At 45.1% G+C, this 27,999-nt stretch overlaps 1 protein-coding gene across 2 annotated transcripts in view; it reads right to left on the reverse strand.

The window, feature by feature from the left end:
- The window catches only part of MRPL16 (mitochondrial ribosomal protein L16), a 46,328-nt gene extending 19,107 nt beyond the window's left edge, over positions 1 to 27,221 (reverse strand). Inside the window, exons 1-4 of one of the 2 annotated variants that reach the window (XM_085651475.1) lie at positions 27,000 to 27,209; positions 24,366 to 24,416; positions 3,250 to 3,321; positions 2,803 to 2,951 (exon numbers count right to left, since the gene is read on the reverse strand). In XM_085651475.1, the coding sequence (XP_085507601.1) occupies positions 2,803 to 2,951; positions 3,250 to 3,268 (168 nt within the window). In that variant the 5' untranslated portion in view covers positions 3,269 to 3,321; positions 24,366 to 24,416; positions 27,000 to 27,209. Of the gene's footprint in view, positions 1 to 2,802; positions 2,952 to 3,249; positions 3,322 to 24,365; positions 24,417 to 26,999 lie in introns of both variants that reach the window. The other variant, XM_085651473.1, reaches the window with a different exon arrangement.
- Between the last annotated feature and the right edge of the window lie 778 nt (positions 27,222 to 27,999).

Raw genomic sequence — 27,999 nt, forward strand, 5'->3', positions numbered from 1 at the left:
CCCCACAGTGCACTCTGAATGAGTGAAGTTGTTGCGCTTCGGCTATCCGATCTCCCAGCTCAGAAGCGTGTGCCTTGAAGGCATGTAGTGTCTGCTATCTAGTCTAGTCTCTTCTGGTTCCAAAAGTAATATGTTTAGTAAGACAAATCTCCATAAAACATAATTAGCAACATCTTTAAAAACATATAACAATCACATAAACCAGCATCCTAACTTGCCTTCATTAAAAAGTAACCCTTGGTGTTTAATAAACGTTAAACAGTGCATCTCGGCCCTGTGTGGCCGGGCTCTGTTTCTCTAGTTGGGCTTCCAGGGCTGGTTCCCAAGCTCCCTACAGTGCCCCGACACCGCCGGACCCCCACTGGGGATTTACAGAACCTACAACTACTTTACTACTGCAAGGCACTGGCAGGTCAAGATGCACAATCACGACTCCAGCCTGGAGCTGTTCTATCAAGCGCCTGGAAGCCATTAGGTCACGCAGTACCCCCTACACAAACAGAAGGGTACAAATAAATGAGTCTGTGTCTAGACAAGTGAAATGCGACCCTAGTTTGTCCGTCCATGTTAGCGCCCTCGGCAAGAAGCAAAATAAAAGTGATATTATTTGTCCTAGCACAGAATAGAAATACTACTAGTGCATAGAATACATGGCGCTTGCTCCTACAGGTCGACCGATTCGAACCGCTATAGATAAGATGTGTTATTAGGTACCTGCTCGATGGTGTTCAGTTTAAGCTCATCGTGAGCGAGAAAAGGCTGAGCGGGCGCTAGGACTTCAAGTTGCGACTGATGGTTCGACAGGTGCCAGCAGCTAGCGCTGAACTTACTGACCTATCTCACCGAGCTCGGTCTGGGTGGGAGTGGAATCGGTTTGAAATTCTAGTCGTGCTGTTACATCACAATCCTTGCTGTGAGATTTCCCTCAATGGCGAAGAGTGCGCTCCTGAGAATGATGTAAGTTTTTGGAAAACTGCCTCCATCTTCACCATATGCAGGTCCCAGGAGACCAGGGTGACTGACTGACCCCTGCAAGATCTCCCTCTGTCAATCAGGGTTGGGATCACCCTAATGCTCCACCCGAGGCTTCTGACGCTCTGTGTGACCTGATGCACATCACGGTGTATTTAGGGGGTGGGAGGTTGGGAGGAGAAGGCATGGACAACAGAAGGGAGGGGGATAAAGAAGGGACAGACAACGGGAGGAAGGGAGGTGTTGTAAAGAAGGCACCAAAACACGTTGTGCCTGCAGTAAGAGAAACTGGATAAAGAAAATAGTGCTCACTGTCTAAATGACACATACTGAGTAACAACCAAAGTAACGGGACCAGTCGCCATGGGAGGTGACAAATGAAGAGGAGGCAGTACTAAGGAGAGACTAACAAGCCTATTTACGAATCAAAAGCTAGCATTTAGGACGGACAATAACACAAGCCAATGGCAAATATGGGTGGAAAGTGTGCAGGTCTAAACTGTGGTGGCATGGTGAGCACAAGAACAATGGATTTAACCCAGATCTCTTGACTGGGGGTAAATGTTTCATTTGTTCCCCATTCCGTCCATCAATTGAGTGTATTGTGCTTCCTTGGCCAACTAACCACGTTCAAATTCACCTAAAAAAATCTAGGTGTCTAAATTAAAAGCAACCTCAAGCCCTCGACCCTACATCAAATAGGCCAATTTCTACCTTGAATTGCTCAGAAAAACTCTTTTCCAGCTCACACAATCTTCAGTCTTTAGCCATGGGCACACTAAACTGGATTAAACCCCATGAGAACCATCAGCCCATGCTTATGATAAAAACAGTTCAGAACTAAATAGGCAAAATTAGTCAATGGGCTGAGTGAAGGAGACCATTGTGGTCTGACTTGCACTGCCCTTACCCCTTCTCCATACATATAGGCGGTGGGAACAGAATGAGCTGCAAGAGGCTTAAGACTGCTCTTCTTCTCCGTAGACAATGTCAACGCTTTTACAGAATTATTTAAAAAAGAAAAACTTTCCCATAAGGAGGGGTACTTTCTCGCTCGCTCTCATTCACCACTACCAAACCCTTACTACCCCAAGAACCACCTCTGTTTATGGACGTGTGTTCTATCTGGTGGTCACTCATCAACCCTTCAGGAAAAACAGGACTTGTAGTAATTGTTCTATAAGAACCAGAATAAAAAAGTGAAATAAAAGTGCACCCCTCTCCACCAGCCCCTTAATCCGAATGCTTCAGTGCCGGTCCTTGTGCTTCTTGTATGAGGTAGGAAGAGAGCCTTCAACTCACTATCTGATTGTTGAGTTTTGAACTCTTGCTCCCAGTCTACCTCCCCGAGAAGCCTACGACTGCTCACCCTCGCTACCCTAAATGTTGTGTATGGAAAGAGTATACTTGGCCCAGTTAGCAGAGCCTTAGCACAACCCGTATCAAGACACTGAGAGCAAACAACCTCAAATCACTACGGTTGGGGCCCACCTGCCCCTTTCTGCCCTGTTACCACATCGAAAAGGGTCTGGCAATACATTTAATGGAATGCATTACACTCATATCCAGATGATGGCTTTTAAACCTGAACTGCTTTTTTCAAACATACCAAATTCCTTTTCCAAGCCTTACCTTTTTGTTCTTTTGTATTTTGGGTGCTTTAGAAGATTCCCACTGATTTTTAAATGCAATATGAGGTAGAGATCCTCAGCCCCCTCCTTCATCACTGTGCCTTACTGACCCTGAATGGGTGATCTGAGCCTAGATTGCCACTCACGATGCCTTACTGTGGCTTGATCAAGGGTTATGCCGTGTCATTTGTTTACTCACCACTATTCCATACTGTCCCTCAGTAAAGGCTTCAACCTTGTCATAGGGCCCCCGGATGTCGTTCAGATTTTTCTTCTCTTTCACCACTTTCTGTAGATTTGGAACTTTATCCAGGAATTTTAATCTTTGGCGCTCTGGGATGGTGATTCCTGCAGGTTGGAGAGGAGGAAAAACACTGATATTTCAGATGTTATTCTCGAAATTACAGTAATTTCATTCCCATTGGGTGGCACCCACATTTGAATGTTTTGATTAAAGAATCACGAAGTACCTCCTCCTGTCGTAAGGAGGATGGAGAAAGAGCAGTGTGCGTTGTCGATCTTATTTGACTGCACTCCTCACCGCTACATTTCATGTGATACAACACTGTCAGCAAGGACAGTCAATACTACCCAAACAGGAGGATGAAGAAACACCCCCAGACCCAACTTCAGAATGACATCTCACCGCTGTAATCTGCAGGCATCTGGTATATCTTCAGCCCTGCTGCCAGAATGTGTGTCCCACCTAGACGTGCACCTGGGAAACAAAAGAGAACTATGTAAAATGAAGTAAACTCCCTACGCTGCAAGGTGTTGTTAAACAGCTTATGGGACCAGTGTTAAATTCTGCAGTCAGAAGAAGAGCAGGTAGTGGTAGAGATGGGTCACAGATAATAACCAGGTCTGAATAGTCATAAACTGAACTCAACCAGTGATTTGTTTCAGAATTATTCCAGCCATAAAATTAACATCTAACATCAAAAATAACTTCCATTACGGACAATCTTAAACATTTATTCGAATGTAAAAAAATAAACCTAATCACCTAAATAATTCACCCCTATGCAAATGCAGTAAACTCAATGGCAAAGTCTGAGTGTGAAAAGTATTTCTGCCCTGATGCAAACACATTCTGACTTGACCATCAATAGATAATCTTACACCTTTACAGGGGACAACCTGTTCCCCATATGTAACCCGTAGTATTCCACTCGCCAGATTTCCCATATTCCATGTCAGCAGAGACATGCTATTTAACAGCATAGCTAATCCCTACGTGATGTTTACCAAAAACAAGGTGTCTTAGGACACCTATAAAGTTACTGTTTATCTCCATCACCCACCATTGTGTCTCATTACCATGGCCTTTATGGAGCAGAGAAGATTCCAATCACAGCTATTTTAGACCACTCAAGCATCCTATCAATTTGAATCAATGGGACCTGCATCCCACTGTTGTAGCCATAACACTGCTGAAAAAATGTACTCTTTTGTGATGAGAGCAAATAATGGGCATTATGCCAATCAATCAAGGAAATGTGTAACACCTTCAGAAATATAACAACCCAGAGCACTCAGAGACTCTACTTGAGCAACTCGAAAACATTGTGAACACACCCCCTCATTCTATGAATCCAAAATAACAACCAAACATAGAAAAAAAGTACAACCTCGAAGACTTCCCTTACTTAACTTCAAGGTCATGAAAACAGTGGTGAAGGAATCAGAAGGCATGAAAAAATACTCAAAACTACCAAGGAGTCCCTAATTAGCAAACTGGATTACTCGGGGAAACTTCATCCAACATAACATTTTCCTAAAAGCTGAGCTCTGATCAGAAACAACTCAACACTGCTCCCGGTATACTTACAACGGCTATAGTGGTTCCACTAGAGAATACATCAGCAGAAACCCAGAGACCCTAACCAATTATATGATTTAAAATAACAACTATTAAAGTACACTCCAAAGGGAAGTGTAAAGATGAGCGTGGGAATCTGCAGCACACTACAGTCCACTACAAACACTCAAGGATTGAGGCTCAGGAGATGAATAAAAACCCTGGTACCTGGTGCCAGACAGGACCTTCTCATCAGCAGCCAGCAGCACTGACTCTAATGGAGCTCTCCGCAGTGTACCACAGGACAAGAGAAAAGATGAGAACCTCAGGCACCGCAGTCGGCAGGATCTAGTAATTCTTCTACAACCCCACTCCTTTGTCTTGGGACAGGGTCCACTAAGTGCAAAAACTGAGAAGAATCCTATATAATAGCAGCCTTCAACGTGGTCACCGTTAGTTTCTGGTCTGCATATGTTTATACTGCCGAGTCAACTAAAACTCAGCAGTCAGTCCTAAGGGCCTAGTGAACTCGGGGGCAAAGAGGCAGTTGTAACAAACATGGTCTGTGAAGCTTGGGAACTGGATTTTACTGTGAGACCACCGAATGGACAAGTACCTCTTATAAGGTTTTGCTTTCAATGAGTAGTGAGGTTCAAGGGCTATTGCTTTCTCTTGTAGGTTTTTAGATTTAGAAACTCATGATTCATAAATAAGACAATATAAATGTATTGCCCAATTCGGGCTGTGTCTTTGCAAAATGTTAAGAGCTTTAATTACTTAAAGGTCACTAGCCAAGTAAAAGACTGTGAGAGCACTATGATATCCCTACTGTTCCAGCTCATACTCCGCGCACGATTTAAGGGGAGAGGGAGCTCCGGAACGTTTCAGTTAACAAACGTGGCTCGGCATAATCCTCGATAATAGGCCTTCTAACAACCTACAATTCATGAGAACACGTGTACTGCACACTGGCAATGGTATGCCATTCGCTTTAGCAAGTGTCCACAAGTAAGTACTTCCATGTTGTTGAGCTGTTGTAGCAGGCAAGTAGAATGATTATGGTATCCTTTAACTGACTTTTTCAGTACTGCATTTGTTTCATGCCAACATGTACATGTAATGTAGAGGCAAACATTCTAGCAATGTATATTTTCCTTGCCTTGCAATGTATATTTGGATGAACTTTATCATCTTTTGGGACGGAAAAGTTCTCTGCATGGTAAGAGACATGTACCACTGCCCTGAGTGCCCAACTATACTGTTGTCTGGATCCCTAATGCTGATTTTTTGTCATAGGCTAACACGGATCATGTGTGTGCACCATGACATAGGCATGTCTCACAGGTTGCGGTCTTGTTGGACTGTCCTCATAGTGGTGGAAGGATACCGCCTTCACCAGGAGTTCAGCAGTACAAGCGCAGTGGTGGCAGCAGATTGTGCAGTGATCAGTAGGAGTGAAGAGGACCTTTTTATTCTGTGTCACCGGAGCGAGGCCTACAGGCTCACTCCCCTTTTGAAAAGTTCCGCTGCTGTGTGCTTGTCTCGCCCCTGGCCTATATCCGGTAGATGTGGAAGGGCGTGTGTGATGGAAATGTGCTGAATGCATGAGTGCACAAGGGATGAAGTGTGGTACAGTGCACGCATGGCAAATCGGTGTATCCTGGCAGTGTGTGTTTTTTAGAATACAGTCTGGTACAATACAGAAAGGCTGCAGTACTGAACAGTGTGTGCAGTCTGAATGCATTTGCTGCAAGTAGTTCTGCTTGTGGTGGCATAATACAGGAGGATAACCATGCTGTGCAGTAAGTGTGCTGTGGATGCACACCGAGAGCAAGTGTGCTTGCATTGGTACATTACATGGTGGACCTTGGGTTCCATTTTGGGATGCCCGGGCCTGCCTGGTTGAAAACACGAGGAGAGGAGGAATTCTCCCCAGACAGATGTGTGTATTGCTGCATTCCTGTAAGCTGAGAGGGACATGCAGTGGAGGATGGGAAGCAAGGCTCTCTCTCGCTCTGTGCATTTCAAAGGGCTCTTTGGTTCAATGATAGATCACAAGTATGGGGCCTGGACACATCTCAGGAGAAAAGAAATCAGGATGATAAGGAAATCATAACGAGTAGGGCTGGGAGCTCAGGATGAACCTTCTGATACTCAGATCAATGTGGCTGACATTCAGTTGTGAACTCTGGTCACTCCCATGAATCTAGTTGTGCATTAATAAGGTTTGGAGTCCTGCCTGCTAGAACAGACATTTCTTCAGGAGGGAGGAAGAAAGAGGAAAATGTCCATTTCAAAGAAGAAGAACCCCAACATAAATCTTAAAAGACTTGGGCACTAAATAGAATGTTGTGTCTGGAAAAGGACTATAAGTAAGGGAGTTTGAGAACCCAAACGTCATCTGCCGAGCAGCCAAATGGGATGTGTGAGGAGAGGAAGCTCAACAAGACTACTACCTGTGACCAGGGCTGGTGGCCCAGGCCAGCTAGTCTCCCTGCTGGGTAAGGAGACATCACTCAGGGAAGCCAAGACCACCTTCCCTGGAGCACCAGCATCTGCCTGCTCGCCAAGACCAGTGTTCCCTGTGAGGAAGAGAGGAGCATTGGAAGGAGCAAGGTTCAGGGGGAGCTCTATCAGGAGGACTCCCTGAGCGAGGTGTGAGGAATCTGTTTTTGCACAGATTAGGCCGTAGTCCATTTGCTGGATTGATTAGGCAACCCCCGTGTGCCATGAGGGGCAGCCATGGACTGATACGAGGAGCGAGGGCTGTGTGGAGGGCACCAGGAGTGCACAACCTTGTGGTGGCTGGCCCAGTGTGTCAGGGAGGGGGCCACCATGAACTTCAATACCAGTTCAGTGTGACCGGACTTGTGACTGCAACCCTGTTTGCCAGGAGGAACCGCCAGAGAAGGTGAGGACAAAGATGCGGGCCGCTGCCCGGGAAACTGCTGCTGTGACTAAGGCAGATCCAATCCTCATACTGCAAACTTCACCAAAGGAAGCCCGAGGATCAAAGAACATTGCTGGATCCCTTTCAGAGCAAGGACATCAACCTCTATTCCCACTAAGGGAAGTGAGACTTACCGTGCTCACTGGAGCTGGAACAACCCTGACAGCTAGAACTATCCGGTAGCGTGGCTTGCAGGAGAGAGCCCGCGACTGCCAGGTGCTACCACTTGTGACAGCACGCAGCCTGACTTTGCCGATCTGAAGCAGGACTTTGCAGTGCGGCTGAAGGGGTTCATACCGCCAGAGCGGGTAAGCCATGAACTGGGTATTTGGGGCCCCGGCGAACATACTTCCATTGGTACTGTGACCCCATAGACTCTTGTGGCTGAACTTCCGAAAGGAGTCAGAGGGGAGAAGTCTTGAGTACGGCCTAATACTTTACATTCCCTGGAAGTGGCCTGCAGTGAATGGGGACCAACATCAAACCAGTTGCACTAAATTTACTGGGGCAGGGAGTGGTCTGACAACTACAAGAGGCCCGACGGCAAGGGGGATTGTGTTATTGCTTTTGAATGTTGTTTACCTTTGCATGAGTAGAATTGGAATTAAAAACACTTTCTGTAAGAACAAGTATTTGACTGGACATTGATTTACTATCTGCACATTGAGTTATGATTCGTGTTCACTGATCCATATCTACGCTTGAGCCAGAAGGAGCCTTGACTGCTCAACTTGAGTCAAGTGCAGAAGGGGTGCTTGCTCCAGTTGAGTAGGTTCCATAGTAGGTCGGGCCCCGGGACATTGGGAGTAAAAGTCCTCAGCCACCATGGATGGACCTAGTAACTCCTGCTTGCACCGTGGGCCACGGATAGGGGTTCTGACACCATCATTGTAAAACTGCACAGCGAGTGATGTTACTGGACACTTATTTTCTCTCCCTGAGGTTTTACAACCTCTATAAACTGATGCACTTGGCCTATTTCCCGCCTTGTAGTTTTACATCATTAGTAGATTTATATTCCTGGAGCATTTTTTCTCATAATACTTTCGTTCATTGGTTATTGTCGGTTATTAAAGTTTTCCTTTTGTGATATATTTACAATCATGAGTTACTTTCCATTCTTAAAGATTTACTTTCACACTATATTTATATTTGTGAGTTATTTTCCTCTCTTCAAACATTTACTTTCATGACATTTTACATCCAAAGTCTCTGATCAGAGCAGGCCAATGCCTTCACTGTACCTTAACTGAAAGACTTATTAATTTAAGGGCGAAGAGCAATGAAACAGAGAGCATAGAAGGGTAGAGAAAAAGTAGAGATGGGGCTGGAAAATCACCTTCCCAAATAAACATCACAAGTTGCAGCCAAGAAAGAGCAAAACTAAAGAATAATGTTCCAACAACATCTGAGATGAAGTAGAGCATACTGAGCAGCTATGTAGAGTTCCTCTTGCATTGAAAATTATTATTGCTAAAATGCACAGTGCTTAAGCAGGTACGGAAATATACGCCGATAAATAAATTTCAAATATGCAAGATATGCTTAACATTAAATTGCATCTTTTTAGAACAAATGCTCGGTATCTGGTCTACTTAATTAGTTCCAAAGGTTTTGTAAGGATATTGATGCACTCTTGAATGTAAGATCAAACAAGCATTGGCATAGCCAATAGGTCTCGCCTTTGGGATCGTATAAGGGTTTAGCCATGCAACACTTGATGTTGTTGCACCAAGGATATTCTGCTGCATAACTAAATACTTATACGGTCCCAAAGGCGAGACCTATTGGCTATGCCAATGCTTATTCTTTATCTGGCTTTCCACATTTGGCAAGCATGTCCCTCATACTCACACAGAAACAATAGAAATGTCACACAAAAGAAACCAGAAAACCTGGCAGCTGTGAGCATATCAATAGGCGCTGCTACTGCACTGCGTTTCAGTATTACAAAAAAAAATTTTTTTTTTTAACAACAAGCTTTGACTGCTATTGAGCGGCATCACAAAGCTGAACTCCCTCTGGAAGCACTAGTGATTTCTTTCTGCCACTGTGTTTTCCTCCTGAAAGCCCCTCTGATCCCAGGAATACCTCAGGAACCGGATATGCCTAGTGACTCCAATTTAAACAAACTTCTAACCCCCACATTTAGAGCATCTCCACGACTCACCTGAGAAGCACCCCTGAAAGTTTTGCATGTGCTGAGTGCTGGTCAACAGAGCGCACTGGGGTGGCCATCTTGGAATGGGCGGAAGTGTGTGGGATCACTACAAGTGAAGTTATCAGCACATCTCTGCCCAGCCTGTCCATACTCGTAGCAAGACGGCGAGTCTAGAACAGTCAGAGGGCCACCCACTCGCACGCATCAGTCATTAGCTATTGGCAGGTAGTGACTCCTTCTACACATACCACCACCGGCGAGTATCCGGCGCTTCTGTATAGAACCTCCGTGTAAGTCTTGGTTTTCTCCGTGTTTACGTCTCCGTTCCACTATGTTGCTTGGATCACAGCCCATAGCCTGTCTTCTGTTTCGCTGACAGCAGCGCAGACGCCACTAAGATGGCGGCTAATCTGCGCGGTGACGTTGAATCGATCGATGACGTAATGTCAATAGAGTAGTCAGTAGGAGTGCTGGGCTTCAGTTGGAGGAGGCTGGGCGGGGGCGGAAGGGGAAACCTCCCAGAACATCAAGGGTCCCGGCACCTGCAGAGCAGCAGGAAGGGGCGCTAGAACGTCAGCTATGAGGTGAGCGCAAAAAAGCCTCCATGTAGCTCTGGCGCAGGTAGCCAGCCAGCCGAGGGGCATGCTGTAGTCTATGTTGTACCCGTCATTTATTCTGACCGACTATCGGAGAGAGCTGAAGCTAAGCACATACCCGGTATGATGTGACTGACCTCCAGAAAGCACCCAGCTCCTTAAATGGCAATATAAAAGTGCAGATGTTAATTATCTCTGAACGCCTGTATGCTCCTGAGCTGTGCCTCTGCTCTCCCATTAAATGTGTTGCACATCTGATGACAAGTGCTACTCTAACACTTGAGTTAAAGTTGTGCAGCACCTGTCCATTTAAAGTACTGACGTTGATAGCAAAACAGCAAAGCCAATAGTATCACTCTTTGGACCTATAGGATTTGCCAATGCTATGTAGCATTGACAACAAGCGCGCACGATGGCAAAAGTAGGCTGGCGAGTGGTGTGCGATGTGGGCGGCGGGGCTGAAAGCTGGCAGTTGCGCGCGTGAACGTAAGTGCTAGGCCAGCCAGCAGCACTTTGAAAACTCACCTACAAAATGTCTCTCTGAGCAGCGCATGCGCGCTGACTCAGCGAGACCTAAAAAGCAGCCAGATGACTATTTGGTAGAGCTACAGTCAAACTGCCTGATTCAGAGAGAGGTGCTAGAGCCAGCCGGCATACTTGGTGGCCGCTGACGGATCAAACTGGACAACTTCCAGCTTCCGAAAACAAACTCCAATAGGCAGAAGGTACATGTCATTAGGTCAGCCAACAACAAGGCGGGATACAGACACCAAGCATGGCTGGGGGAAAGGAAATCTGCATTGTTGGGCTGAGAATGGCCATCAGCCAGGGGGTCGAAGGTAAGAAAGACCCGAATGGCTAGGGAGACAACAAAGGTGTGTGTGCTGGATGTAGCGGTATGTTACATGCACTCTTCTTGAACTATCCAGGCAAGACGAGTAGAGGAGATCTTTCTTTGGTGCAGCGGGCCCTCTCTGCAAGGATCAAAACAGTAGAGTTTTTTTGTTCTTGGTTTGGGCACAGGGGAACTTACACTTCTTGTACTCAGGTTCAGGCAAAACTAGGCTTTCTTTCTCAGTCTTACTCTACATGACTCTAAAATGAGTGGCAATTGGTGCCAGGTCAAGTAGCCACTCAGGTGGTGAAATATTTGTAAATTTCAGAGAGAATCAACCAAATATAAACATCTTCATTGGTGAACAGTTCAGTCTCAAGCTAAAAGAGCACATGTTACAGAATCTATGTCAATGGTCATAATCCCATAATACCTGCTGAGGCTGTAAATCAATTTCAAGACAGGCATCAGTCAATCGGAGGCAGTAGCACATGTTCTGGAGCTCACCACGTTTTTATTAGTCCAAGTGAGAGGAAATGGCCTTGCCTTTTGGCTCTTGTGTAAATATTGCTTCCAGGATACACTCAGTGTAGCTGGAGTGAACACAAAGAGCCCCTCTCTCCTTCACTAAAGAGTCTGCTTAGCAAACCGAGACACATAACAATGGCTAATGCAGAGAGATGGGTAAAGTCGCGCAGTGTCAGGGGGGCTAAGAGGAGGCATCTACCATCAAAGGAAACAGCTATATCAATTGCAACTTGCATACTTGAGCTCATCTACACGATGACCATAGAGCTGGGCCACCTCCTCACATCAAGTACAACCACGCTGCATGCACCTCTCACACTCCGAGGTTGATAAGGGAGTGAGGGGGTAATGGGATACAGTCCTGACATACTGCACAATAGGCAGAGCAAGCAGACAGCCTCATTAACCTGAGGTGAGGGTAAAATGTCCTGTGCCCCATAACTGAATCACCCACCACAAACCAAGAGGTACTGCGTGGCCTGGATAAGCATATAGTAGTCAAACATGTTATAATGAAGTTGAAATTTGATTGATCCCTATCTCCAAGAGAGAGAAGAAGTCTGCTTGGTGGCAGGAAAACATGCTGGGTAAGTCAGAAATAATGAACTCAGGAGTAAGGGGTAACAAGGTTACCATACCAGTAACGTCCCATCATATAATCACCTCCAATTCGACATGCATGTGCATGAAACATATATCTTCTTTTGCTTGGTAAAGAAACGATGGGAAGAAGGCCAATATCAGAGTGTTTGTATCACCCCTATAACTGGATGAAGGAGACATTTATATACCTCAATGAGATTCTGCTGCAAGATCCATTTTCATTGCCAACCATAGCTCAACCCAAAACAAAAATGGGAGGAGCTGCAGTATATTAGACATAATGACAAAAACATAAAACACTGTTTAACCTTCCACTAAGTCCCATCGCTTTACACAACAGATCAAGTCATTGCCAAGCTGAATTACTAGTGTTACACATGGGCCTACCCAAATTGTGTGGTTACAGATTGCAGCACTTAAAAATCTGGCATTAAGGCTGGATATCAATTGGAAGAAAAGTGACTGCATTAAAATTACATTAAAACGCAATTTTGGCTACCACTACAAATCCAGAATAATATTTTATTCAACACACATAAAATGTCTGGAGCATGGGCTCCCAGTATAAGCAGAAGCAGACTACCCACTGTGCCCCATCCAAGAAACTCCAATCAAGCACTTCAGAGAAGGACACGGCCAAAACGCCTGCAGGTGTCTTTTACTTGGCTCACTATGGTCTGCATCCCACAGCCAAGATGAGTGCCCAGACAGGCAAGAAGAGGTGGTGGGGGTAGAGTGAGATGGAGAGGTGGGAAGTAGGAGAGGGGATGGAAGGAGGGAGAAAGAGGGAGGAGGGGCAGGAAAGAGAAGATGAATGAAGAGGGAAGAGGAAGGGCTAGAGAGGAAGAAGCGAGGGGGAGGTGGAGTTGCTTCCTGAACTTTGCCTGCAAGGGACTCTGGAAGGTTTCTAGAGTTAAAAGTTACTATCTAAAAACAAAACCAATCTCCTAATTTAGAAGCTATAGTAGTGGAGAAAACAGAACATATGCCTGGTTCTGTCAGGGACATTCACTACTTGCAAACTGCATATTACCTTAAGAATCCGTGTTTGTCCTACTGGACCTTCAGAACAAACTTAGCAGTAACAAAAGTGGGAAGACTACAGATTGCAGTCTACTGACTTGAGAAAAGTACCTGCTGCCAGCTGGAGGAAAACTGGAAAAATTGGTCCTCCCTCCAGCTCAAACTTTGTTCACAAGAACTTACTCTTTACATTTGACTGTCGGGAAGTTTGCTATTGAGGTTCTGCCTACGACTGCTGGGACAGCCAACTAAGAGCACATCCATCCCCTGTCTCTACATTTGATAATTGAAAGACACCGTGACCAGATCGCTTGTCCTTCGATTAGAGCAGATTATACAACGGTTTCACTGATTTTTTTAGGTCTCGCTGAGCCCAGCGCATGCGCTGGCTCGAAGAGACATTTTGTATGTGGGCTCCAAAAAGTGCTACCAGGCCAGCCTAGAGATACAGTGCATGTGCGCGGGCGCGCGCGCCGCGCTTACTTTCACTTTCGCGGCCGCTTTGATCGCGATCGCGATCACTTTCACGGCCGCTTTGCTGCACAGACCCAGCCTCCTCTGCCGGCACACCCACTGTTTTCATTGAATCACTTGTTTTTTTCTTCGTTCACGTTCGCTCTCTCCCCATTTTCCCAATACCACTCACTGTCCCTAAGTGGCATGTAACCTTTAGTAACTCCCTCCTTTCCTTCAGGTAACCTGCTTTTCTAGCCTGTTTCCTATTTTCGTTTTGTCTTCTCTTAGCACAGGCTATTCCCCGCGGTGCCGCGGCATTTGCTTCCCAAGGCCTAACGCTTTCGGATCAGCGAGCAGGCTGTAAGCCGATGCGTTCGCCCTTTCAGACCCCTTAATATTGCAGGCAGTGTTTCTTGCACATGCCCCTCGCACTCTGCCACCCTCCTCACGATGACACTTAACACCCCGGCTCCCATTTGATAGCTTCGTTTTCAATTAAGGGGGACGGTGGGTATCTGTAAACACGCCAAATTGGAGCAGAGGCCGCTTAGTCTAACTGTGCGCGAGCCACGGGTCGCGCGGATGCTGCCGTGGACTGTACACTACAGTTCATTGATTTGTTGCCATCAGTCTCTTCATATTAACCAAGCCCCGCTGGCTGAGGTAAACAGAAAAACACAAATTCGGAATCAAAAGGTCAAAACGCCTCTAGTAATCTGCCAAGTAGAGTCCGGGAAGTCTGAGTTTGGCGGTATACTGTACAGTGAGCACAACACACCATGGTGATGCCTCCATGCGGAATCTGGTGAGTGGCCATTTACTCTCGTAAATCACAGGTATTCATCGGATTTTTTTTAACCCCTTCGGTGCTCATGACGGAACGGTTCCGTCATGAGCCACGGTTGAGCTGTGCTCATGACGGAACCGTTCCGTCATGACCACGCCCGCGCAAGATTCCGTCAGCACAGCGGCGGAATCTGCGCAGCATGGAAGGGGTTAATGTAATACTTTGGGAAATGGATGTAAACAGGAAGAAGGGATCGTATTGTGTCTATTAGATAACTGCTCATGTGTTTTTTACCTGAAAATGAATCAAATGTAACTAATTCAAAATCGTCTAAAATGCAGTGCCGATATGGATGGGTACTTGAGATGAGCACCTATCTGTGTACAGACATCTCTTATGGTAACAGATCATATATGGTTCTTCACCCGCCGACTCCCAGAGCTGGAGTCTGGCTCTCCAGGGACCTATAGTAACGGCCTGCGGTAGTGCACCAGAGTGCACCCAGCGCGAAGCGTGGCTCTACAGGGACCTCTAGTAACGGCCTGCGGTAGTGCACCATTTGTTTACTCGGCGCTGTATATGCCTATCCAGGAACGTTTGGTAACAGCCTGTGTTGCTGCAACAGAATCAACTTTTTGTCTGGCTCTAGAGGTACCTCTAGTTAAGGGCCGTGGTACTAGAACACAGAGCACGGAGCGCTGTACCTAGCTCTACAGGAACCCTAACTATCCCTGGTAGTGCACCTTTTTTCGTTCCCAGCGCTAGTGCCAGGCCCCAGAGCACTCCAGTAACGCTTTGTGGTGGTGCACCTTGGTTTTATAATAGACCTCTAGTAACAAGCTCTGGTCCTGCAGCCTGTGTGGACAGGGCTGTTGCGTATGTCCGCAGAGTGAATTAGTAGTGTTAAAGATAGTCTAAGCTTAGAAAACATATGACAAAATCTGTGCGGAATATTGTAGTAAAATGATGAAATTAAAAAAATATATACTCCCCGTTGATGCTAAACATAGTAAAACGGTACTTTTTTTTGTTGCTGCGGTTAATATCCGTCAAAGGTGCTTCTGTCTCAGTCGCAGTGTTATTTGTCAAAAATAAATGTTGTCCACCAGACTTTTTTTTTACGAAGCATCAAAATGTAACTAATGCTAAATATTTAAATCTATGGTCGAAGTAGAGTTGTAGTGGTGTGGTGTCTTCATGAGTTTAAATGAAATATGATAGATTACAAATATGTCTTTTTTTGCCATTTATTGAATGCAGTAGTAGTTGCTTTCCAGTGATTGTGTGTTTGACACGGAGTCTTATGAAAACTGCTCCGGTATTGGTTTTCTGGGCAACATCTGCGTATGTACAGCGAGGAATCTCTTGCAGTTTATACTGTTTAGCATCGATTCCGAAAGATGCATTTTTCCTTTTCTGGAGCATATCTTAGCATGCTGGGTGAATAGAACAATTCTTGAACACCATGTGGCGTCTAAAGTTAACCCCTACCTCTCCTTCATTTACGAGAGCCTGTCATCCATCGGTCTAATTTTGGACGTGCCAGCAAGGCGTGTAAATGCAAGGAGAGTCGCCGGTTTTGTTGTTGTGTTTTGTAATGTTATATTCGAACCCCTACCTCAAGAAACACTAGTGTGCTCATCAGTCTTTAAAATAATAGGCTTGCTCTTCTGACCTGAAAATGAATAAAACGTGAGTCGGTAAAAATGGCCTAAAATGCAATTCTGATATGGATAGGTATGTGAGCTGAGCACCTACCACCGTGATCTCCTTGTACAGACATCTGTGCTAGTATCCGCTTGTGGTTTTTAACTAGTCGACACACAGAGCTGCCGCCTGTCTGTCTAGGGACCTATGGTAGTGCACCCAACGTGGGAGCCTGGCTCTCCAGGGCCCTCTAGTAACGGCCTGCGGTAGTGCACCCAGCGCTGAAGCTGGCTCTACAGGGACCTCTAGTAATGGCGCAGCGTTGTCTAGTCTTATCCAGGGACCTCTAGTGACGGCCTGTGGCAGTGCACCATAGTGAACTCTGCACTATAGCCTAGTTCCCAATGTTTTTTTAGGTCTCGTCTTGCTATCGCGTAAGCGATCGCAAAGCGAGACTGTAGGGGCTTTTAAAAGTGCTCCCAAAAAGCGGATTGCATGGCTAGCACGCGCATCGTGCCGCCATCCGCTTTTTGGGGGCACTTCAAAGGGTCCACTCCCCCGCCTGGAATGCGCTCCCCCGCCCCCAAGCGCACGCGCGCCACGCTCTGCCGGGCATGTCTTGTTTACCATGGCATCTGCTTCACTCGCAGGCACGCACATACGTTTTGGGGCGCCATGCGCCCACTTTTGTACTTATACACATGACATGCTTATTTACAGTGTGCCGCCCGCTTTTGTATTTATACATGACATGCCTATTTTCTTTTGCAGGGTGTGTGAATAACTTTGAACAATTCAATGAGGCGGCCATTTCACGAGCTCTGAGCATTCCGCTCCAAAGCTCCATCTCCCCGTAAGGTGCCCTCCCTCCCACCACCAAAAACAGGCTATTTAAATCCACTTCCACCCCCGGCCTTTGTAATTTTATTTTTTGTTTTGATTCCCACTGTTTATTTCATTTTATTGGTGCTGATCAATATCTTGTTTTGTAGGCATGGCAGAGCTGAGACTCGAAACCGGTTCCCAAGTACAAAAGTCGGCAGCTCTGTACTTTGCACCACGTCCTCTTAGATCGCTTACTTCTTTAACTTGTAAAGTGTGGCCTGGCTCAGCTTATAGATCACCTCCGCGGGTGTGTGCAGCCCAGACTGGCTTTGCGTTTTACACAGACCGTCCGCTCTTCTGTGTAACACAGCCTTGTTTTTTTGTAGGTTTGTTTACTTTCCTTTACGGCGCAGCGGTATGTGCTATAATGTTTTAACTACAACCCCCCCCCCCACCTCGACACCCACCTCGCCTTAGGCTGTTTCTAGGCAGTTAGACAAGGTGTGTGTAAACAAGGCCACGTCTACTCCACCTTACTAAACCAGAAACAAAAACCTCAGCACTTTTGGTAGCGCCTTAATAGCCATACTGGGGCTTCATTTAAACTGGTGTTTGCTGGACTGCTTTTCATCAAAAAGCATCTACAAATGCCATATACCAAGACAGTGGGCGGTTTATAAATGGGCTTTTTAAATAAAAGTTTCCCTTCACTGCCTTCTTTCACACCCGTCCTGTTTGGGTTGGTCAGGGCTACAATACAGACGTGGGTAGGCCTACTGAAATGTAAATCAAACATTGTTGGTTGCGCACGAGAGCACCTGCTTCTCACTGGCATATGACTGCAAATGTACAGCTAGGTCAAATATAGTTTAGAACAGATGGCCTTTTAATTAAGTATTCAGTTCAAACTAAAATAATGCGGCGTTAAAAAACCCGAAATGTTGGTACTTGGCAACATGATCAAAGTGCACACTCGCCAGTTAACTAAGTGTGCAAACGAAAAGTTTTAAAATAATCTGAGGGTACACCACTGTACAGCGTACATATTACAGACGAATTCCAACAGTGAACACTGTACTCGCTCACATATCCTACCAGCTGTAAAAATGCATTACCTTATTAGAAATAACTGTATGCAGGGCATTAATTAAGATTACATGCGCTTTCTGTCTTTAGCTGAAACAACGTTACAAAACTTTATTGCAGCCTTATTTTTAACGTAGCATTCGAACTTTGAAACTATAACACAAATCCTTCCATTGTGCATTACTGTTACTGCTACCACATCCCCCCTCAAACAGCATACCTTATTTAAGCAACAGGTCGCCTTATCCTGCAGAGCGATTCCTTCTATGAAAATGCCTACAGACAAATTCACACTCAAACATCTACATTTCGCTAACATCCACCTAGCCATCTGTAGGTTACTGGCGCCACCTAAATTAACATAAGAAAATGGGTGGAAGAACGCAACAATTGACAGGATCAACCGACTGCCATCTAAACAAACAAGCATTTGCAATGCAATAGGTCTCGCATTTGCGAGAGTTTGAGCTATTAGCATTGTAAATGACAGTGCCTTTTATTTATGTTTTAAAAAAAACAAACTTAAATAAAAATCATTGTCATTTACAATGCCAATAGCTCAAACTCGTATAAATGCGAGACCTATTGCATTGCAAATGCTTGTTTTTGATTTGCTGTCCTAACTTAGTTCATAATAATGCCCAAATGCTTACAATTATACTTGGTGAGATGCACAGATTTGCAAATTACATGATGAGAGATAAAGCGACGGGAAGCAATGAAGAGGACTCCACAGCAACATTTACTGAAGAGCAGAAGTGTATAAATACTGTGAATTTAAGCTGTTTGAAGGCAAGGGTCTTTTCGAAAGCCATATACGAGAGTGGTTGCGTCAGGCTGTTGCACACTCTATACTTGGACTTAATATTTTAACTGTGGCTGCACTGGCTGGAATAAAGGAAAAGCTTAGAAAGGTCTAGTATTTTTTTAGAATCTAAAAGGAGGGTTAGATACACTTCTATGGATTAAAAAGCAAGGAATGCTCTTTTTATCCCATTTCTAATGATTGCCTCTACTGAACACAAAACGTCAGCAGCAATAGGGTTAACAGATAATTACAAGTGGCTGCAGATCTGTCAAGTCAACTGCAATTTGCAGGTGACACCCGGTTTCAGTTTAAACACCCACAAATTTAGGCTCTCACCCGCAGATTGTCTTAGTCTATGCTGTCATTTCAATTGGGTAAGAGCTCATTTTCTCCCATCACCTCTCTATAGTGTGAGAATAGTCGCCCTGAACAGTTACAGCAGGAGATGACCAAGAAATGCAACGATCAGTCACTGTGAATTGCAGAATCACCAGTCACACAATGGGTAGGGTGACAGGAAAGAGCTGTTACAGCTGTACTACAGACAAGTGACAGACATTATTAGAAACCCATAGCAGTGTAGTGTGAAACTGGACAGTGAGTTTCAACCCAGAAAATATTTTCTCTGACTTAATTAGTGCTGGAAATGTGAATTCTGGGGATCATGTGGAAAATTAATTTTCATGCAAGTGTGGCCAGCTGCCTAGAAGGGAAAACATTTCCAGAAACACGGCAGAACCCATGGATTATGAACCCATAAATCACCAAAGGGCTTAAGTGAAGGGAGGCCCTGTCTGAACCACAGAGTTCATGACAGCACCGGACTATAATTGCTTGTCAATTCCAATTGGAAAAGGAACAACACACATTTTCTTAGAAGCAAAACTAATGTGTTCTCTTCACATTCTTCTGTTCTACCGCAAGATTAGAGCAATGGGTCGGTATAGGTGACTAGACCTGCAGCATCATCTTTGATTATAATTCATTAATGTGTCCTGTACACTTCCTCTTGAAACTATTTGTCACGCTTATGTCTGCTGTGTGGCTGAAAGACTGATTCTTGCTACGCTTTCTTCTGCGCACACGTCAAACAGGAGCACCAAACGAGTCTACTGATATGATAAGGCATCTGAAACAAAATTTGCCCATGATCACACAGTTCGGTGAATGAAGACCTCAAGATTCAAGCCAAGGCTTTTAACGCAAACAGCCACTGGGTTATTGCCTTATTACCCTAACTTTTTTGTTACGCATACTAGACAGGCTTACCAAGTATGGAGAGAGGCTTGGAACCCACCCAAAGGTTATCATTTGGTGGCTTTCTTGACCTCTCATTTGCCTGATTATTAGTGTCTCAGCTAGTCAGTCTTGTAGTTGTTCCTAATAAGGAGCATTGTGTTTAACAATTGATTTGATTAAATAGCTTTTTTGCTTCCAATAATTGCTATGCAAGCAGTATTTTTTCTTTCGTGCTCTTCACAAGTGTGTGTGTTTTCAGACTCCTGTACTCATTTACTTGTCTTCCCCCTACTGCACTCCGTGTTGCTCTCTGTCATCCGTATGCTTCTCTCCCTGAACTCTCCGTGTTGCACCCTCCCACTCTAGCCTTCTGCATTCCTTTCCTGTACCCCCCACCCACCACTCTGTTGCTATGGCTTTCGGTCCTCCCATGTGTGGCTTTGGCTCCACCCAATTGTGTCAGTTCCCAACACTTCTCACTATATATATATATATATATATATATATATATATATATATATATATATATATTAAAAAAAAAATAAAAAGACCTTTTTGCACATTTGGGACCTGCCAACTCACATGGTGCCTCCATGTGACATGCAAGATCTGCTCCCATCACCCGGTGAGGAGCCGATATCACACGGTGGCAGGGAAAACAAGCTGAAAACCCTTGTAAATAGTGGATTTCCAGCTTCTTTTCTGAGGCTTTGAACACCCATTAAAGGGTGTAAAAACACCCCAGGACATTGGCACTAGCTTCAGCAAGCTTTTTATTTTTGAAGTAGGGAGCTGGAGGGCAGTGTGGGGTCAAAAGTGCCTCGTGGGTACTTCTTGGCACGAAGCTCCGCTCACCTAATCACACGGTAAGATTTTTGTTAAAGTTGGAAGGTGTCAATCAATCAAGCAGCATTTGTATAACGCAGAACTGTCACCCCGAGGGGTATCTGGGCGCTGGGGGTGAGATGCATCTGTCAAAAATCCAGGCCTTGATTTTATTACTGAAATCTGCAAAGGAGGGTGCTGTTAGGAGATGGAGGAGCAGGTTGTTCCAGGTCTTGGCAGCGATGCAGTTTATTTTTAGTTACCAACCCAATTCGGATTGGTAATTAAAAAGAAATAAAATTGCCTATGTAGTTTTGCAGGTGAGCGTATGAGTAGTGTGTGCGCCTACAAAACGACGTGGAGCTGGCGTCAAATGCTTTTTAGTTTAAAATTCAGGCACGCTATACACATCATAGATGCTGTGCAGCGTGGCTAAACGCTATTGGCAATGCCAGTCTTGTTCATGCTTGTTCGATTATACCACAGTAAGCAGTGCTTTAAATGGGCCGGTAGTCACCGGTACTGAGTACCGGCACTTCTTCAGTCAGACCCAGCGAGGAACCCTCTTCATCAACTCCTCCGGTACATAGGTTAGTTAGTACCCTGCACGCCTTTTGTATTGTTCCTGCCTCTGCTGGAACGCAGGATTGGATGGGTCCCTTGGAGAGTTGTAATCCTGGTCGTCGGGGTGAAGTGCAGCATCCGCCCCTACGATCACACAAGCACACTAATTTGTTTCAGACTACCATGCTTGAAACAAATCAGTGTGCTTATGTATGCAGGGGCAGCTGCTAGCACCCAGCAAGAGCGGATCCTCAGGAGGGTTTGTATGGGGTGAGCCCTGCCCCCCCCCCCACCCAAATTATACTTTGTATTTGGTCTGGTTCTATGGCGTTTATTCAGGCCAGGAGGTTCTCACTTACATTTTTGTTTGCCTAGAATCACATAATTTGGTAAAGTGGGGAAGCCAGGATTAATCCCAGGTTTTCTGGTTTCACATTGTGCAGTTGACCAGAAATCAGTATATCTGGGTTTAATCCTGGCTTCCCCACTTTACCAAATTGTGTGATTCTACGCAATTGTTTATACTTTCCCTCCTTTTACTTCATTATCACATATAGGAGAACCTCGCAATATTACTGCAGGATATGCGCTTTACAAAATCCTCCCCTGTGTTTGATTGATAAATTACAGTGATCATGTATAATAGGAACCCAGGCTGTCAAGAGGATGACATAAGTTCAATATTGGCATTGTTGTCAGGGTGGAGGGAAGAATTCATGTTTTTAAATTCACGTTTGAAAACTATCACTTTAAACAAAAAAATGTTTATCAACGCACTGGTATAATTGATGTAATAAGGATACGCGGTTCTGCATGTTAATAAAATAACACTTTTTTAATTGGGAAGAGACTTTATATATTGTTTACACTCTTGCTGAAAAATGTGTTGGTAAAATTAAGAGGTGCAGGACACCCTAGTTACTTTCTTTAACGTCGCTTAACCTTTAAATAAATGCTTGCATGTTTAACATCTTTTTGATGTCAGTTCTTAGTCGAGTAGGCTGCAGCCTAGTGCTGCTGTTGATCAGGGGCCGCACGTCAAGGTCAGTGCTGTAAAGCATTCTGTTAGTCCATAACCAGAAAGATCAAGCATACTAAATACAGTGATACTGGTGGCCCCTAACATGGAATGTTTAGCCTACAGCAAACTCTTTTGTGGGTCAGTCATGTGCCGTAGGCCCTTGCCTCTCCCTCACACTGTTGGAACTGTGCAGGCAGCAGACACTTTTCACAATGGTGCTTCTTGTGTCGGGACTCAGGAAAGACACTGATGCAGGCAGAGATAGTAAGGGTCCAGTACTATAGCTCGTACTTGCTGAATATGTTGGGTTTTAACTAAACTGTGCCCTGTTAGATTAATAAACTTTCTTTTTTGCAATTGATCTTGGTGGACTGAATTCCAGACTGTACTTTCATTGGACCAATGCCTCTGATAACAAGCATTTACAATGCAATGGTCTCGGCATTGTTAAAGTTAGAGCTATTGGCATTGCTCATGACATTATTTTTGTTTATGTTTTTGTTTTTAAAACATTTAAAGAAACGGCATTGTTATTTACAATGTCAATAGCTTAATCACTCTCAAATGCGAGAGCTGTTGCATTTGCACCCACACACAGAGCCACACACACAAAGCCACCCACACACACACAGCCACCCACACACACACACACACAACAAAAACAAAGGTTAAGGAGCGAGAAAAGAAATCAATTTTAAGAGAAAACAAATGTATTAGGACTATACGAAGTAATTCATTTTTGAATTTTTAAAACCGATGTAAACAAGAAGTCAAACGATTCTTAGCACCTCATAGTAACTAAAGTCATTTTGGAATTCAATGAATATCAATATTTAGTTGTTACAGACTCAATGGGGTATAAGCTAGGAGGAAGGGTTTACCATAGCGTAAACAATAATGCACAGCAGAGTTTACCCTTTTCTTAATTTTATCTGCGATTTTCAGGGAGTTTTTTCCCCCCACATCAAGCACCTTTGCAAATAACTTTAGAGGAGTGAGCAGAAAATCAAATACAGTTTTATAACCAGTGTAATTACATTTTGTAATGAAATTCAGGAGGAGCTGGAGTTATCATATGTACGGTTAAGGTATTTTAAACAAGGACATTTCAAGAAGGGTTTATAATAGTTGACTTGGTGAGCACCCGTGCTAAAAGTAATCTGCGTGGCCCGAGAAGCAGATATATTCTTGAAGCATTGGATCTAAAAGTGAAGTGTTTCCTTTGCTTCCAACTGGTCAGAGGCCACCGGCGATAGCCCGAATATTTGAAATATGGTTAGGATGGTGAATACTGAGGCATACTGTCCACACACGCCGACCTGCAGGACTCCAGGGGTTCAGAGGGGTTCATGCTCGCCAGACAGGTGTCAGCCCTACGACTCCACATGCATATATTTGAATGCATTTCAATAACTCCCACCCTTGTAACCCCACCACCGTTTCGCTGCCAGGAACTGATCCTCAATGTATGGGTTCTCAGAACATATTTTTTTTTATTTCCAGCACTGCCTATTATGCAGGCTTTAGCCAAAACGTACAATGGGGGGTTGGAATCACATTTATATAAGTTTAGGGATACGCGGTCCCCTAAAAGTTTAGGGTGGGGGCTGCTGATGCTCTGGTGCAGGCCAGAAGGCTGTAGTCGACTAAAACCAACATACTCACTAATTTCCGGTACGTTCACAAGATTCACAGGGGTCTTCTAGCTGCCTCAAACACGAACTGCAGACAGAGAGGCGAAATCACATAGCGAAGAGTCAAATAGCCGGAAATCAGGATGCGCAGTAGCAAAATCATGGGCCATAAATACAACAGGTACTGTAGAGATTGCTCTCGCGTGCTATCCCCCAAACCTCTCTACTCAATCCTAGGTACACTCTATGGAGCAACATAGCCAATGAGCAACCGATAAACAAACTCCACTAGCCAATCGCAGCACAACAGTTATTTCAACCAATTCAAGGCCATCATTCTTTCCCGCCAGCACTAGAATATGTCTATTCCTACCTCATTGGTTACCAGTGTTTGAGTGACTGGCTGCCAGGGCACGGACATTTTCTGAAATTTAAAGAAAAGGGGTTGAAGCTTCAATTACAAATGTGTACAAATATTAGTAGCTCACACCGCAGAATCTGACATCTGGTGTACAGTTATCCATTAACCACCAGTGGGTGCACAGGGACAGGTTTATTGTTCTCTTCTGAACATGCCTAGTTAGATGACCAGTGCCTAGTAGAGCACAAAAACGCAGAATGCATGCTGTGCATGTTGACTCAAAATTCAGCAGCCCGTATGGCAGTCAAACACAATGACACCGTGTTCTGTATCTAAGCTCTGAGATGCAATCTCCATCCCATAAAGAGCACTGAATCATCATTTTAATTGGGATATTATTCTTCCATAACGCTAAAGCACTGAAATGAATCCTATTTAATCTTTAGACCTGAGATGTTAAGATATTCCGCGTTGAAATTTTTTTTTTTTTGTAGTACTGTGAAAAAAAGTACCAATGCATTTTGACTGAAGTGCTTGACCTGGAGACCTTCTAAAGGTAGAATGTGCTCCAAGTCCAAATATTTAGGGGTGCTGCTAACGGGAGTTCTTAAGTACGAGGTATATTTAATGTAGTCGATGTAAAGGTCATGTTTGTGCATTTCTGTTTTAGATAGATTGCGGGACGCCATTAGCCACAATCATCACGCAGGCATTTATGCGCGCGGCAGATAGAAGTGATACAATATTTCACTACAAATACGATGCGGTTCAATACAGGATGAGGTGAAACGTTCACAGCCCGCGAGAGCACTCTCTGAGGGTTTCCCGCTCAGCACTTCCGTCGCAGTGATGGATGCACCAGGTTCAGCAGCAGCGCGGGAATATCACATGGAACGCGGAAGGCGATCTCGCAGGAACCACACGTAATCCCGTTCCAAGATGGAGATTGTGCTGTGAACCAGGCAGGGACCTTGCCAACGGATGAGCAGCAGCAATAAGCAGGAGAGATGGCATGCCTGGTCGCAGTCTGCAGGGACGGCGAGGAGGAGTTCCCATTCGAGAAGCGACAGATCCTGCTGTTCATCAACGACACCCTGACTGTGAGTGAGGGCGAGTGAAACGTGGTGCGAAGGTAGCTCGCCGACTTTGTAACCATCTTTCTCCGAGGTCAAGCAGAAATGCCTCGGAGTAACGCAGCGTCGTTTTCGGATTCGGGGGCGTGTTTTTCTTTCTCTCCTCTTCCCATTGGCTGGAATGTTTACATTCGAAAGGAGAGAAAGAAACTAAAAACACTCACCCGAATCCGAAAAAGACGGGGCTTAAATGGACAGACGCCCCTCTCCTCCAATGGCTGGCCTCCGTTTAGGAAGCCAGCCAATGGAGAAGAGGGGCGGGTTCAAGCCCCATACTAGAAAACATTAAATCTCGCCAAGTGAGACTGCGCAAGCGCAGCCTTCGCTAGCCGAGACCTAAAAAGGAAAACCTGATGGCTACATGTTCAATAATTTGTCAACTAGTATTGGTTGGTAGAAATTTTTTTTACTTCTTCTATAAGCTGGCCATGGTCGCTGAATCTGTGCATAATAAATGTGATTCATGTACCATTTGTGCACCAGCAATTTCATATGCAACATTTGAAAGAGAATGTTAAAAATATCTTTAATACATGCAAGGGTATCAACAATATATTACAGATTGAAGCAATTTGACATGATTCGCACCCCAAAAAATTCTTGTGCCCTTTAAAATTGCGCCCTTTAACCCCTTCAGCGCGGCGCGGATTTCCGCGCCACGCTGAAGGTTCAGTGCGCGGGCGGGGCCATGACGGAACGGTTCCGTCATGCGCACAGCGCAACCGACGTGCATGACGGAACCGTTCCGTCATGCGCGTCGAAGGGGTTAAAGTGTCATTAGCCCCGCCTTCTTGCCACAGCTCAATTTTATGAGTACCTGCACTTTTTTCCCCCCATTTAAAGCACTAACAGTAAGTGGACAAAAAGTAAATTGCATGATAGAGTTGAAGCGGCAAATCGCTCTGCGGGAGTCCATCTGCGTCTATTCGTCCTTGGGAACACGTCCCCAAATGCCTATGCGAAGTTGTCTTTAACCAATCTAGCTGTAACACATTGCATGATAGAGCGAGTTACAAAATTACAACCACGGGAACAAACCCAAGTACGTGTCGACAACGCCAAACGAGTATCACCCTCAGGTTTTTGACAGGCCTGTTAGCAGGTATGCATAGCTCTAGTCCTGAGCTTTACTTTTCCAGACTGTTCCAGCTGTGTTAGCTCGATTGGATGCACCAGGACTCCATATCCCAGAATGCATTAGGTTGTTGCAGTCTCGTGTAACCCCCAGCAGTACCAGCACATACAAGGGCAAAGAATAGGGGTGCTCATGCCATGCGACGGCCAGCGAGGGGCGATCACACGAGGCAGGTATGTGGAGTACAGCGTGATGATGCAGATGTGACGTCATGTAGCCAGCCGGCCTGGATACGTTATTCAAGTTAAGACGTCACTAAAGATGGTATACTATCACTCCTTGATTACATGCACCCCTCCCAAGTAAGATTTGAAGGGGACCCACCCCTCAATGTGACTTCGCCACCTATACCCCTCATCCCAGGCCGAGCCGTCTAACCTGCCGAGGGCGCGAGGAGGAGCAGCCTGCGCCCCAGCCCAGCGCAGCCGGACAACAGCGTCATGGTCTGTCACCACCGGAGTCCAGGGTTGGGGAACAGAGGCAGCGGGGCGTGTACGACAGAGCGGCAGCGCCAAGAAGAAGGGTGCCCAAGTCTCTCACACGGACGCCGCCATCTTTGCGGAATCGGCCATGACGTCCGCGGTCAGCAGAGGCGTCTACTTCCGGAGCAAAGCGTCCCCCGGAAGCGTATAAGCTCCTCGGAGTCCCAGTCAGCCGCCATGTTGGAGTGGGAGATCTAGAGGGCGCAGTAGGGCTGTGCGACTAGAAGTTAGGGTTTCCATCGCCTCGAGAGAAAGATACCGGTCATTCTTTGTTGTTTCAAGAGCCTGCAAAGGCCTGGATCTGTTATTAAGTAGGACTGAAAACGAAGACTTATTTATTAATTTGTAACGTGACTTTTCTGCCTGTGTTTACATCAATTACTAGTCATGGAGCATTAACACAGAACTAGAACACATTTAAAAGTGCTTTCTATTTATATTTGCAGTTCGAACTATGTGCAGAATAAGGCAAAAAATACCAGCGTTGGCTGACTTTGCTTATTTTGTATTGCCAAGGACACCATGGTGCCGGTAGAAAACTGGAATGGAAATTCTACTGGCAGCTCTCCTTGGAACTAGCATAGTCACAGCAAACAGCTGCAAACAATGTACCCAATTCTCTCACTGCCTGCCCTCACGTTCATCACAGTCATTACAATACTGTTTGATTTAGGGAGATTATCAGCAAAAATTATTCACCACCTGCCACAGACTCAAATTGTGAACTGCACAAATGCAGGCCAAGGAGTCTATTTCATTCGTAAACGTCTAACAATTGTTTGGACCTCACCCAATGCGATAAAGTAGTCTTATAAAAAGAAGCAGGTGCAACAATTGCAGACCGATGTATGTATGCAGATGCGCAGCGTGTAATATGCTACTTATTGACTTGGTTG

Source organism: Triturus cristatus, chromosome 4_1 (genome assembly GCF_964204655.1).
Source record: "Triturus cristatus chromosome 4_1, aTriCri1.1, whole genome shotgun sequence".
Taxonomy (NCBI): Eukaryota; Metazoa; Chordata; class Amphibia; order Caudata; family Salamandridae; genus Triturus; species Triturus cristatus.